This window comes from Pocillopora damicornis, chromosome 5 (assembly GCF_964200805.1).
Source record: "Pocillopora damicornis chromosome 5, jaPocDami1.2, whole genome shotgun sequence".
Taxonomy (NCBI): domain Eukaryota; kingdom Metazoa; phylum Cnidaria; class Anthozoa; order Scleractinia; family Pocilloporidae; genus Pocillopora; species Pocillopora damicornis.
In genome coordinates this window covers 25,626,540-25,641,473 of record NC_142674.1, presented here as the reverse complement: position 1 = coordinate 25,641,473, position 14,934 = coordinate 25,626,540, and the positions used below count along the sequence as shown (strand labels likewise).

Here is a 14,934-nt window from a genome sequence, read left to right as displayed (position 1 = left end):
TTTCGTGGCTGCTAAACTACCGAAAATTACGAAACTTCGTGACCAGATGATGACGCAACTTTTTTGGGTCTTAACCTCTCTTCCCCTCAACCCCTTCCCCGTTAATATGAGAATAATCCAGAATATTTAAAAGAGATATGGTAAGGGATGGGACATTCATTTTATTGTTGAAACAGGTGTATGTTAGTGTCTAACAAAATGCTCTCCTCCTTTGACGTTCCCTTTCTACCACATATTTAAAGATAACTTTCAACATGCCATTGTAAAGTGCACATGTTATTTGCAAAATTTATTAAAATTCATAATTGATAAATACGCATGATTACCAGCTGATTAATCATAACCACTAAATACTTAATGGATAAAAAAACATGAACATAATTAGAATACAAACTATTTTAAACACTTGCATTAATTTTTTAACCCTCTAACCCCTAGAAGGGATAAACATGAAACTTCTCCCCAGAATATCCTTACGTAATCCAACAAATAGGTAATGAGAATACTCATGTTTATCAGGTAGAAATCGTCATCTTGATCTAATACCCAATTTGCATAAGCTATCTACAAGGAATTGTGTAGCAGTTTGAGGGGACAATTAAGAAACAGTTTCAAAAGATTGAGAGTTAACTTTTAATTAACAACTGCTCTACATCTGTTGAATGTGATACAGCACAACAACAATAATTTATATTTTTCTTTGATCAAAATTTATAAACATGGATGATTACTTGGTGAATAATTATAACCACTAAATACTTAATGAATAACAAACATTAACATAATTAAACAACAAACTAGTTTAAAAACTTGCATTCATTTTTTCACCCTTTGACTCCTAGAAGTGATTAACCCTTTAACTCCCAGATTGAATTTTTAATTCTCCTTACTATCAACCATACAATTCTTATGATGTTAGGTCAGAGAATTTAGTATTGATCAACTAATTAACCCAAAATTGATATTCTTCTTTGGTCTCTTCACTTATCTGGTTGATATTGTATTAATATTGTAGGGAGAAATTCTGTCTGGGTCACTCGTGGCAGTTAAAAGGTTAACAACTTCTTCCCATAAAATCCTTATGTTATCCAACAAATAGGTAACAAGAATACTCAAATTTATAAACATGCATGATTACTTACTGAGTAATCATAACCACTAAATACTTAATGAATAACAAACATTCACATAATTAAATTACAAACTAGTTTAACCCTTTAACTCCCAAGATCTGATTGTTAATCCTCCCCTGTAGCTGCTACACATTTCCTTGTGAATTAGTTATGAGAACTTGGTGCTAGATCAAGATAGCAGCTTCTACCTGATAAGTTTTAATATTCTCTTTACCTGTTTGCTGGAGAATGTATGGATATTGTAGGTAAAAGTTTTATGTGAATCACCACTGGAAGTTAAAGTGTTAAAAACTTCCATTAATTTTTTTCACCCTTTAACTTCTATAAGTGATTAACAAGTAACTTCTCCCCATAATATCCTTACATTATCCAACATCTGACTACTTCTTCAACTTCTTCCTTTGGCAGCCAGTTCTTTTTTCCCTTTTTTTCTTTTCCCCTTTGGCATTGATTTCCTTTATTTCTTCTTTTTCTACCTTTTCTCCTTCCTCACCTTCCATGCTGGCATCTTCTCTTCTACATTCTCCATCTTTATCTACTCTTGCGTCTTTTTTCTCTTCGCTCTTTTGCTTCTTCTTTTCTCTTTTCTCTTTCCTTTCCTTTTTTCTTCTTTTTTCCATTCTTCTTTCCTTTTTATAATGGTCTTGGTGGTCTTCATCTGTCAGTAAAAGTGATGATGGTTTAATCCCTTTAACAATCAACTCAGGCATTGGTAATGGATTTTACCACCACGTCATTATTGAGGTGATGCAATAAAGAGCATTTTAAGTCTTCTAAGATAATAATTTTGTTCACAAGTTTTGCTAGAAAACCTACCATAAACCTCATAAAGACAATTCTTACCCTCGACTGTCGTTTGCAGGATTTCCTGTTTGCCTAGTGGCACATTTCCCTTGAAGCAAACCTGCAAAGAAATGAAGGGAAGGGAAGTATGCTGCACAAAATGGATAACATGGTGATGAATAATTGAGCTTATAAGCAAATTCATCTGTACAGCATACCTCCCTCAAACATTTCCACTAGAGTAGATACCATTTGCATTGTCTTGCATGTTAATGTTAATGTTATTGTTAGCTTTTACCCTGGTGAAAAACCTCACAGGATCTTTGAGGATCTTCAAGGATTGACAAAGACCTGCCAAAGATCCTTAAGGACAAGGATCTTTAAAAGATCTTTAAAGGATCTGTAAAAGATCCTCAAAGATCTTTGTAAGCAAAAACATTTGTTAAGATCCTCAAGGATTTGATAAAGATCCTCAAAGGATATTACAAAGATCCTCATAAGGATCCTCGCAAAGTTCTTTTCAAGGATCCTTCAAGATCCTCAAGGATTTAGCAAGGATCTTTCAAAGACCCTCAAAAGATCCTTTCAAGGATCCTTTCAAGATCTTTGTAAGGATCCTTAAGGATTTAATCAGGATCTTGTAAGGATCCTAGTCAAGATCTTTGCAGGATCTTTTTGAGGATCTTTCAAGATCCTCAAGGATTTAATGAGGATCTTTTAAAGACCTTCCAAAGATCCTTTCAAGGATCCTATTAAGATCTTTGCAAGGATCCTTAAGGATTTGATCAGGATCTTACAAGGATCCTACTCAAGATCTTTGCAAGATCTTTTCTAGGATCCTTCAAGATCCTCAAGGATTTAATGAGGATCTTTTAAAGACCTTCCAAAGATCCTTTCAAGGATCCTATTAAGATCTTTGCAAGGATCCTTAAGGATTTGATCAGGATCTTACAAGGATCCTACTCAAGATCTTTGCAAGATCTTTTCTAGGATCCTTCAAGATCCTCAAGGATTTAATGAGGATCTTTTAAAGACCTACAAAAGATCCTTTCAAGGATCCTGTAAAGATCTTTGCCAGGATCCTTAGGAATTTGATCAGGATCTTACAAGGATCCTTAAGTCAAGATCTTTGCAGGATCTTTTCAAGGATCCTTCAGGATCTTCAAGGATTTAATGAGGATCTTTTAAAGACCTTCAAAAGAACCTTTTAGGGATCCTGCTAAGATCTTTGCTAAGATCCTTAAGAATTTGATTAGGAGTTACAAGGATCCTAGTCAAGATCTTTGCATGATCTGTTCTACAATCCTTCAAGATCCTCAAGGAATTGAAAAGGATCTTCCAAATATCCTTAAAAGATTCATTTCATGATTTTGTACAGCTCTTTGTAAGGATCCTTTTTGAATTTGATGTGGATCTCAAAGGCAACTTTGTCAAGATCTCTACCACATCTCTGCATTATGAATTAGGTTCCTTTGAAATCCTCAAGTAATTTCAAACATAACAAAATTGTAAATTGAGGGCTCACTGTTTTATAATTTAAACACAACAAGGAATTTTCGCAGAAAATTATTGTGCAATGAGTGACTAATGAAGGTTACCGCATAGGAACGCCATGCTCGAGGCTTTCGGGAAACTTTGTGACTACTTACATGACAACAAATAAGGTTTTGCATTATGGGATAGGAATTTATACGCGCCGAGATTTTTAACGGTCGCATAAAAACATAAGAAGCTCGTTGTTACGGCAAATATCATCGACAATGGTCGGAACTATAGGGAAAATGTACACAGAAATAAAAGTAAAGGAAAGGCGTTTTCTGGAGTTCAGAAACAAGCGAAAAGAGAGACAGAAACAACCGAAATCGTCAATCAAACTCCAAGCAGGTCTCGCGATTGCTCTGACTCTGGGGCTGAATGAAAAGAAGTCATTGGTACTTCTGGAAAGAAAATGAAGATGCTATCCTCGCCTAATGATTCTTACTCTGAGCTCTTGGAGAGTGAGGATGCAAATGATGTGTTACAGGGACAAGGATACAGGCTTATCGATCTAGAGAGATTCTCCTCGACGCTCACTGAAGGACATGTTTCTGAAGAAGGTGTGAATTTACTTGGTTCTGTGTAACCAACTTAAAAAGCTCTTTTAGAGGTTGTCATATGAATTCCCGAAAACACTTATTTTGTACCTCAGGATGTATTAGTTCAATTAATCTGAAGTTTTCAGGGCTGTATCCTCTTACTGAGTTGAGTTGGATAAGCTGACAGTTTCTCTATAAGCTGAATTTTAAGTAAGATATTGTGGAATAACTCACCTAATAATCTCGGTGAACTTTGAACGGGCACTGTGCCCATAATATAAACGACTCCAAAAGTTCCTCAGCTCATCCAAAAGAACGACCCTAGTACTTTGTTTTGACACTAAAAACACTTCATTTCATGCAATCTTTGTGCAGTTATCTTTTCTCAAGTATACCTAGGTTTTTCACACCATGTGGTGGACAAATTGATCTGATGTCAAATAACAAATTAGTTTAGGGCAACATATTAGTTATATTTAGTATGTGTGATTCCTAAGCTTTCCTTTGGTATATAGGTTAATATGGTTCAGAAATATAGTCATTGAAGTACTCTTGTTTGCCTTTTTTTCATGTTTACCCCCTCTGTAAGAGTAGTCTGAGTCTGGTCATAGTCTAGTCCTAGACAAGTTTAACACATATATTTTGGTCTTCTTATCTTTGAGCTGGACTGTTGCCAGATTTTTTGGAAAATGAAAATCTTAGTACTAACCTAAAGTCTGAACAGAAATAGTGTAGAAGTAGTCCTACTAGAAGAGGATGGGTAATTCTTGTTTAGCAATAAAAAAAAGTTTTATCTTCATTTTTTTATGTTTGGTTCAATTTTTCTTTTTAACTTAGTATGAGGATTTAAGTATGCTTATTTTCTTGTCAAAATTTCAAAGGTTCTATAACATTCTTGCTAAGATCTTCAAAAGATCTTTCAATTTATTGCCAAGATCTTTAAGGGTCTTTTACTTTCTTTCCAAGATCTTTAAGGATCTTCAAAATTTTCAAAAAGATCCTTGAAGATCTTGGCAAGAAAATGAGAGATCCTCAAAGATCTTAACAAGAATTTGGAAGATCCTCAAAGAATTTTCAAAGATCTTTAAAGGATCTTCAAAGTTCATGTAAAGATCTTTGAAGATCCAGACAAGATCTTCAAGGATCTTGACAGGAAAATGAAAGATCCTTAAAGATCTTGTCAAGAAATTCAAAGATCCTCAAAAATCTTGGCAAGAAAATGAAAGATCCTTGAAGATCTTGGCAAGAAAATGAAAGATCCTTGAAGATCTTGGCAAGAAAATGAAAGATCCTTGAAGATCTTGGCAAGAAAATGAAAGATCCTTGAAGATCTTGGCAAGAAAATGAAAGATCCTTGAAGATCTTGGCAAGAAAATGAAAGATCCTTGAAGATCTTGGCAAGAAAATGAAAGATCCTCAAAGATCTTGGCAAGAAAGTGAAAGATCCTTGAAGATCTTGGCAAGAAAATGAAAGATCCTTGAAGATCTTGGCAAGAAAATGAAAGATCCTTGAAGATCTTGGCAAGAAAATGAAAGATCCTTGAAGATCTTGCCAAGAAAATGAAAGATCCTTGAAGATCTTGGCAAGAAAATGAAAGATCCTTGAAGATCTTGGCAAGAAAATGAAAGATCCTTGAAGATCTTGGCAAGAAAGTGAAAGATCCTTGAAGATCTTGGCAAGAAAACGAAAGATCCTTGAAGATCTTGACAAGAAAATGAAGGATCCTTGAAGATCTTAACAAGAATTTTGAAGATCCTCATGAGGATCCTCAAGAGGATCCTCAAAGGTCCTCATGAAGATCTTGTAAGATCCTTAAAGATCCTTGAAAGATTTTCACCAGGGTATAACAGTGTTACGCAAGTCAATGCCAATGTGTCATCTTCCATAGGGAATGGTGTATCAAAATTACTCTAGGGGAATTCCCTGCCACTCAAAACAAACATACTTAATAAATCCCTTTCTTCTTAAATTTTCATACCTACCATGCAGCTCATTCAAGTATCTCTGGGAGCACTTGATAATAATTGCGTTGAAGGAATTAATGAAATTCAATAACTAAAAGAGAATTTCCCTGTGAGCCTTTTCCCTGTCAAAGGGGAAAAGTCTGGGCAAACTCTCTGATTGTCTTGTCTCTACAATAGCCTATTCATTCACCAGAAGGGGGAACATTCTTGCCAATCTTATAGTCAGGAGTGAAACAGTCTTTGTCAGTCTCACCCAGGTGTTACGGCACTAAGGCCTCATCCCTGGTCAAGAGAACAGTCTTGTCCATCTCCCCCAAGTGTCGCGGCACTAAGGCCTCGTCCCTGGTCGGGAGAACAGTCTTGTCAATCTCCCCCAAGTGTCGCGGCACTAAGGCCTCGTCCCTGGTCAGGAGAACAGTCTTGTCAGTCTCCCCCAAGTGTCGCGGCACTAGGGCCTCGTCCCTGGTCAGGAGAAGAACAGTCTTGTCAGTCTCCCCCAAGTGTCGCGGCACTAAGGCCTCGTCCCTGGTCAGGAGAACAGTATTGTCAATCTCCCCCAAGTGTCGCGGCACTGAGGCCTCGTCCCTGGTCAGGAGAACAGTATTGTCCATCTCCCCCAAGTGTCGCGGCACTAAGGCCTCGTCCCTGGTCAGGAGAACAGTCTTGTCCATCTCCCCCAAGTGTCGCGGCACTGAGGCCTCATCCCTGATCAGGAGAACAGTATTGTCAGTCTCCCCCAAGTGTCGCGGCACAAAGGCCTCGTCCCTGGTCAGGAGAAGAACAGTCCAGTCAGTCTCCCCCAAGTGTCGTGGCACTAAGGCCTCGTCCCTGGTCAGGAGAAGAACAGTCCAGTCAGTCTCCCCCAAGTGTCGCGGCACTAAGGCCTCGTCCCTGGTCAGGAGAACAGTCTTGTCCATCTCCTCCAAGTGTCGCGGCACTGAGGCCTTGTCCCTGGTCAGGAGAAGAACGGTCTTGTCAGGAGAACAGTCTTGTCCATCTCCTCCAAGTGTCACGGCACTAAGGCCTAATCCCTGGTCAGGAGAATAGTCTTGTCCCTATCCCCCAACAAGTGTCGTGGCAGTAAGGCATTATCCCTGGTCGGGAAACCGGCCTTGTCAGTCTCCCTTGAGTGTGTTGTGGTTTAGGAGAGAAACAATAGTCATTTGTCAAGTGTAAGGTTTTGTTTGTCTGCCTAAGTTGTTGGATTTGCAAGATTTCCCTTTCCAGGAGAAAATGACAAATCAATTTTTAATTGTGAGGATTTATTTAAATGTTGTCAGGTGATGCTTATCTTGTTCCAGCATGTAATCAATAATAAATTCCAACCTAAGCCCTTAAATGCAGTCAGGTAATGCTTATCTTGTTCCAGCATGTAATTAATAATAAATTCCAAACTAAGCTCTTAATTGAGAACACAGTGTAAAACCAAAAAAGATTCCCTACCTGGTCATCTAGGAGAGCCTTGGCTTCCTCTGGATCCTAAATAGATTTGTGAAGATGTAATTGATATGTTACTGCTGAAATGATTGTTTCGTCTATTAAACCATCTAGCAAAACACCATTTGAAGTATAGGCACTAATTGAATATCGTGTACTGTAATTGAAATTGCGGAGAATACATATTATTCCTAAGTAAAACGTTCGTTTCCTCAGATTGCTCATGCCCAAATTTTCTTCTTTTCTCGTGAAGTTGCAAAGCATCTCGAAGTTGTCGAGCCATGTTACATAATGTGTGGAATATATGAAGTAAGATATGCGTTGTGCCGTATACATGACAGAGAAGATGAAAGATAACTGCTTTTCACAGCTACAATAACAGTAGTGGAGTTTTGTTGTGTCTTTACGGACGCTAACAGCCTTTGAAACGTTTGATAAATAACTTCGTGACGATTCTGTACCGTGGAAAGAGGTGTAAGATCGCCCAGCACCAATCAAGAATTTCGGAATTTTTTACTCTGATAAATCGAAAAAGACAAGGTACGTTGTTTTAACTGAAGTAAAATTAAAGAACTTAATTAAATCAACGGGTTTATTTATTTTTCTTAAAGGTTTTGGCGGCTGCAATAATATTTTATTGTCTTATGATGTTATTTCAGTAACAAAGAGGGGAAAATTTGAACCCTACTAGGACTCCTGTTGTGTAAGAAAAAATCAACATAATAGATACAACTTTATGTACGTACCCTCTCGCAGATATCTAGCACCTCCTTGCCCAGAAGGGGATCTTGGTGTTTGACCACGTGCTTTTGTCTCTGCAGAGTAAAATTTAGGGGCACATTCTGTTGTGACCCTGCCCAGTCATACACCTCCTGTTAAGAGATAAATTTCTTTCAAAAATGTCTCTAATGCGAATTGTAACTAGGAAAAATACAAAATAGCATGCAGTGGGCGGGTGCTCCTTTCATTTGGAAAGTGGGTTGCCTTTTAAACTAGAATTAGGGGTCTGGAGCAGCTTTTTTCTTGTCATGTATTGAGGGTACTTCAAATATTCAGTTAAACTGTAAATCAATATAATTCAGTTTTGTTTCCTCTGATCAGGAAGTATTTGTCAATGAAAAGAGGAGATTAATATTTCTAAGTAAGTGACCATGTACATATATAAAATATCTAAATATCTTGAATAAAATGTATTATTGTAAATCCCTAGAAGAGAGAGATGGAAACATTGTGTTTATCATTCTAATAATTGATCATAAATGTATTCATATTAACCACTCATACACAAGTTACTGTAAATACCTGGAAAAGAGCAGTTGCTTTGAATTTGCGTTTCAGTCGGGTACTGCCATACCGTAGGATTATTGTAATGCCCTCTTTGTCCTCAGGCAGTACCCGCTGACCCCTTACCTCTCTTAACTATGAAATTAAAAGGGAAAAACATTTCTTATGTTTTGTTCTGCTGAACTTCGTTGACTTCATTCCAAGTAGAGAGGAGGGGGAATTAAAACACCAAAGAGGTCTGTCGGCCAGAAAATAACTGCAGGACATACTTCTCTATGTTCATTGGCCTGGTTTTTCTGTTGACATAAACTTATACTTTTATCATTCATCAATGTCAAAACTTTATGAATTGGCTTTAGTGGAACGCAACATATTGTAAGGATATGTTAGAGACATTTTAGAGGTATGTAATATTATACTATTCACCTCCATATCCATCTTAGTGGTTTGATCCTCCTTTTTATTGCTGACAGAAAAATATAGAACAATTTGCCTCAGTTAGGTACACTTTGAAACCTGGACTGTAAAAGTGGTACATGTAGCATGTTTTTTCTGAAAGTAAGTTAGGTGCTACAAGCAAATTTGGGCCACTGTTTGATTTAATATGGTTCTCTATGACTCGTATATGAGTCATGACAAGTGTCTACTTTATGGGATTAATAATAAAGGAATTTTGTTGAGCTGATTATCTTACCATTTCTTCTTTAAATTCAGAAGGGCCAATTGGCCCTGCTGAATGCAATCTTCAATGTCACCCATGTTGATGTTGGCAAGGGTCTGGCCTAAACAAAACAAGTTATGAACTTTCAAAGAAGAGTGTCTTTCAACATTGCAACTTTTGGTGTTGGCAAGGAAGGTAATCTCAACTACTGCAAAAGATGTTTCCTCTTTTTCCTTGCCAATATCTTGTGTATCATTTTCATCCTTCTGTCAAGTGCATATTGTATTTTCATTGTGATTGCATGATTGAAAGGGTAAGTGCTGTACTGTGTATGTTTGAAAAGTGCAGATTACAGAAAATGGTAAATAATGTATGTATGAAGGTTACTCTAAAATATGAAAACCTACCTGAAAAACGTTCAACCAGGACTGGCCTACCAGAGGTTGGTGCCAGGAAAAAAATCTGACTCTCGTCATTATTTAGGCCAAACTTTGATATCACTGAAAAAAGAAAGATTTTTACGAAACTCTCTATGATAAAATAGTAGTATCCATCTGCAATTGATGTAAACTACTTGAACAATAAATAACTTGAGAGAAAAATTTTTTAATCAGCTTTGAATGGTAAATTTTTGAGTGAAGTTGTTGGTGATAATATATCAAAACATAGTATACTCGCCACAATGAACAACACCAACTCTTTTTACAGTATATCATTATTCTTCTATTTTATTACATTTACCATAGTATCCAATTTTAAAATGTTTTAACGATGACAACTTTCCAGTAAAACACAATGTAGTTATGTGCAGCTGAGTGCTGCAGAGGGCATCCATTATCTGTAAGGTCTATAATTACTGAAGGGAACCTTTTTTACCTGTCATACTTTTATCATGTTTGTGTGTAAATGTATGGACAATGATCAGATGAAAGCTGACTAAACGGAGAATTTTTCTGGCTTTCTTCTTGAATTGCTATACTGCTTAATTCTCTTCAGTGTACACCATCTATACCAAGAATCAGCTTTGGGATAATTGATTTACCTCTTCTCCCACTTGCACTCTCCATACATGCCATCCAGTAGTACAGATCAACTGATAATGTTTGGAGCATGCTACAAATTCTGCAGATAGTTAAAAATAGAAACAAAACTGATTACTTTTAAGGATTTGTTGACAAATGGGAATTATTCTCACTTTGATAACCTGAGTATGGAATTTGATATAAGTTGGAAAATTGTAAAACATGTGCATACTCTAGTTGTTGGAGTGTTGTGTCATGTCATGTTTAGTAACATAATGCTATGACTTCTGGAAATGGCTGATATATGACCTGTCTCAGTTTCTGACCAGGAATCCCTTAGCCTTTATTTGAATTTCTAGTACTAGGCAATGAAATTTGAACTTCAAGGTAATGCTGTCTTAATAACTACACTGTAGCTGTACAGGCACAAGATCCTAATTTTATAACAACAAACAGCAAGCAGCTAACCTTCGCACAGGATCAAAATTATCGCCCAGTTTTATGATAATTAGTGTAAACATTTTAAAATCTATCTTTGCCTGGTAGCATATCTGCAAAAAAGCAAGTAAGAGAAGCATTTGATTGAGGAAAATTTGGTTTTTTCAGAGAAATCTACTTTTCCAGTTCTTTAACAGAATTGAAATGTGTTTGGAAGGAGAGTTTGATTTGAAATTTCTTTGTAATGATAGTGGTCTTTGTTGCAAATGCTATTAAGAATGCAGAGGAAGGGGTTGTTGCTGGACAATTTATTTTTGGGTATTCTTTGGGGTGTTTTGATTGGGTAGGAGCTTAATGGAAACCTGTTGAAAGCCAAATCACTAAAATTTAAGTCCTATTTCTTCTTTTCCCTCCCTCAGTGAAAGGGAAATTGTAGCATTACTTAGAGCTTTATGTAGTTTCACTCAAATACCTTGTATGCTTAGAGTAGGGAGCCCCTATAACCACATTAGTCGCAACTCTAACATGCACACTAGGTTTTGTAGTTATGGTGTAGCACTTTTCTGTAGCCACATGCAAAGGAAGTGGACAAAAATGTACATGTATGGAACCTTCCACACATATCTTTGCATTTTTCGCATATGTTTAGCACACTAGTTAGACACAGACTTCCATGTATAGTGGAGCTATAATATTCAATACTAGCCTCTTCAAAGGTGAGATTTAAGAAGACAGGTAAGGACTCCAGCACAGCATAGTTTTGGTAAAGTTCCCTCTCACATAGAAGTACCTCCTCCACCCTGTCCAGTCTCCCTAATGCCACTAGGGAAGCAAATAACCAACACAATTGAATTTGTTAAGTGGTACACATGAAAGAAAGACATTAAGCTTCAGTGGTCTTAAATTCCTTTATGAATACTTTGACTCAACTCTACAACTACAGTGTGCAAAGAAAGTTATGTATGATAGCCCATGAACAGTGGATTTTCTGATTAGGCTAGTGAATTCTTACTCTCACTTGCCCAATGGATAGGCAGATTTTTTCAAGATTCATTCAAATCACATCATTTTGGGCCAGTAAAAATCACTCAAGGGCCAGTACCATGCTAGTCATGGCTTGCCCTTCAGGGCAAGTAGTAAAGCCCACTCTCTTTACAATCTGAACTACATGAAAAAAAATGAAGCCTGGCAAACTACTGTAAAACCTGTGTTGAAGCATGCATCCTGTGTATCCAATCTACCTTTACAATTAATGGTACCTTTTCCGAGGTTTTGACGAACAGCTCCCACTGGGCTTAAGTCTTCTCGAAGGACACCAACTACATTTAAATGTTTTCCCATTAGAACATTGAATTTGACCATGATTGATGTATTGTACTGTAAATAATTGTCACCATAAAGCCAGTGCAGCAATCAGTGATAGTAAAGATGATATACCAATAAAAATTAAAATATTTATACTAATCCACAAATAAAGTCTGGTTAATATGGCACACATATATAATGATGGTACAATTTATCTCCAATCATAATCTTCGCAATTAATCTTAACCAATCAATAGCAAGATATCACAGTTTTTACCTGTTTGAAGGGCATCTGTTCTGACTGAAAGAATAAGTGGGAAGAATGTTAAAATTGTAAATTTTCGTTGAACGTAAAGAATTAAAAACAAATAATGACAACAACCCAGACGAGTGGGTTGTTGTATCAACTGGTAATACCTTGGGGTTGATCATCTGCAAGCCATAACATTTCAGGTAAATCATCATCTGTTGAAATGTATGAACGTCAGCACAAATGAAAATTGCAATGGACAGTTTAACAAGGAAACAACCTCAACCATTACAGGTTGTTTAGTTTGATGTGATGTTTCGGTAAGGGATGTTTAAACAAGTTCTTGGTATCAGACCATGAGCATAATAGTTTTCATAAATCATTCATGACCTGGAATATGTTAGACAATTAAATTTAAGAAGCTGCAGCCTCAAAATGTTTACACCCACTTACCATCATGCATGGATTGCTGCAGTTGGTCATAATCTCTCATGATAATAAACATAAATATTGTTAAGGTGTATGCTGGATATCACTAATTAAAGAACTGCAATTTAAATCAATTGCGCTTGTATTTCTTCAGTACTGTTATTTTTTTTGTCCTTCGTAGTGTGTGTATGGAAAAAATATTCCTTACCTCCAATTTCTGAAGTGGATGATGTGGTGTTGGGGTGAGCCAATGGAGGAGCAAAGCTGGGCCAAGATGAATGAGGAGCGGGGTTAGGTTGGGCTAGTGGAGGATTGGGGTTAGGTTGGGCTAGTGGAGGAGTGGGGCTACTTTGGGCCAGTGGAAGGGTGGAGTCAGGTTGGGCTAGTGGAGGGGTGGGGTTAGTTTGGGCTAGTGAAGGAATGGGGTTAGGTTGGGTCGATGAAGGTACTGGAGTTGATACTATGGATGTCGAGGTATGTGAGGCTGAAATCAAGAATGAGATTCTTGTCACGAGGGGTCAATCACATATTGCAACTGAGGGACATTTTTCTTGACATAATTGTGAATTTCTGACTGATTGCCTTCAACATGGTCGTTGATTGCTTCGATAGTTTACCTAAATAGGAACATGTTTTCTTTGAAAGTTTTAATTTTTTTAGACAATGAGAGAGTTTAGAACAGTGCACAAATGTAACTTGCTAAAAATTCACAGCAGCAAGAAAACATCTGTACTGGTTTGCCAAGGGTCTATTGGCAACCAGTGAAATATTTTGAGAGTTGGGATATAAAATGTAGATGGGTTTCAAACTCTATAAGTTGCCAATTTTGAGGATAGATGTCAACAGTAAGGAACTGTAACATGTGATGAAAAAAAATTTTTGGAAATGGGGAAGAGACAGCTTCCATGGCATGAAGTGTAGGACATGAGACCAAAAAGGTTCAGCGGAATGAAGAGGACTGAGAAAGAAAGACATCATGCTAATAGTTTTTTGTAATAAAAGTTAAGTCACTTACCTGGATTTGGAAGCCACAGGAAAATTTTCTTTTTCCTTGATCCTCCGAATAATTCCAGTAGCTTCACACCATCTGGGAGGCCAGTCGCAACCTTCGACATGGCATGCCCTCTACAGTATGATGCGAATAACTCTAACCTAGAGTAAGGAAATATTAGGTATTAGTATCACCAATCATAACAATTCATTATATTGTAATTTTGAATTGATTTCCCTCATTTTACTGGAAATTTTCTTAAAACATGGCACTTGCAGAAATTACATATAGGTGGCATTTGTTAGAGAAAGGTAAAGACACTAGAACATACTGTAATCATAGGGGCCAATATTCTTAAAAGACCAGTGTGAAATTTACATTTTATCTGGAAGGGTAACAAATGACTGGATAAATTTTTTTTTTTCCTCCTGGAAAAGTTTGGTTTTCACTCTTCAAACCTCTTCATCAAAGTTTATGATAACAGTATTAAAAAGCAAGTTAAGAATGACTGGTTATTTTCAATGATTGTGCAAGCATTGAAATAGCTGAGTAAGCGCGTCTACTATTTAGCAGAGTACATCCGGCGTTCCAAGGTATCACAGAAGGAAAATTAGCGCATGAGCGGAAATAACATACAAACTAATGACTTGGGTTACATAATTTACTTTTAAAATTTTTATCATTAAGCGGAAAGGGAGCTTTTAAACGCCTGAACTGTTGACAAGATTAGTTTATTTGACGTTCGTTTTTCATTGAGAACGTGGTCAACACATTGAATTCGAAAAGAGTTTCTGCCAACTGTGCGGTTACGCTCCGAACTAGAGCTTTTGAGCGAAGTGTTAAGGAACCTTTTTTTGGGGGACGTTATCTCCAAATTTCATGAAAATACATCGAAAGTCAGCCAAAAATGAAATCTTTAGAGTTTAAATCTCAAGCCAAAAGTGATTATGCGAGAAAAAGCGACGTCTCATGAATCCCGCACGTGCCTTCTACTCACAAATTATTTTCTGCTTTGTGTCTACCGAAGTGAATGAGGCACCAAATTATAACTTTAGAGGTTGACAGATTTTTAGTTTTTCTGTTTTATAGACAACCAAACGAAATTTGCGAGAAGACAAAAAGATTTATTAGGTTCATTAGAAATGGCTTATACTATTTTGC

The 14,934-nt window shown here is 36.9% G+C and overlaps 1 protein-coding gene across 4 annotated transcripts; it reads right to left on the bottom strand.

The window, feature by feature from the left end:
• Window positions 1-274: 274 nt before the first annotated feature.
• On the bottom strand, window positions 275-14,183 carry LOC149046162 (uncharacterized). 4 transcript variants are annotated; one of them, XM_089205776.1, is made up of 16 exons: window positions 13,798-14,179; window positions 12,991-13,266; window positions 12,521-12,568; window positions 12,381-12,404; window positions 12,058-12,117; window positions 11,505-11,620; window positions 10,829-10,911; window positions 10,381-10,460; window positions 9,746-9,838; window positions 9,372-9,459; window positions 9,104-9,143; window positions 8,696-8,812; window positions 8,140-8,265; window positions 7,400-7,435; window positions 1,950-2,037; window positions 275-1,791 (listed from the first exon to the last, which is right to left on the bottom strand). In XM_089205776.1, the coding sequence occupies exons 1-16, from the start codon at window positions 13,895-13,897 to the stop codon at window positions 1,514-1,516; spliced, it is 1,653 nt and encodes a 550-aa protein (XP_089061902.1). In that variant the 5' UTR covers window positions 13,898-14,179; the 3' UTR covers window positions 275-1,513. The 4 variants fall into 4 exon arrangements, with proteins under 4 accessions (XP_089061902.1, XP_089061903.1, XP_089061904.1 ...); XM_089205777.1 differs by having other exon boundaries at window positions 1,977-2,037; window positions 13,798-14,177; XM_089205778.1 differs by lacking the exon at window positions 8,696-8,812.
• Window positions 14,184-14,934: the final 751 nt, after the last annotated feature.

What these genes read in the sequence shown, in the direction of transcription:
- LOC149046162 (XM_089205776.1), bottom strand. Translation starts at nt 13,897, where the DNA reads ATGTCGAAGGTTGCGACTGGCCTCCCAGATGGTGTGAAGCTACTGGAA. An exon ending in AAGCAACTGCTCTTTTCCAG is followed by an intron (nt 8,266 to 8,695) that starts GTATTTACAGTA and finishes ATCTCTTAACAG; the next exon opens with GAGGTGTATGACTGGGCAGG. An exon ending in TTGTCTTTATGAGGTTTATG is followed by an intron (nt 1,792 to 1,949) that starts GTAGGTTTTCTA and finishes TTTTACTGACAG; the next exon opens with ATGAAGACCACCAAGACCAT.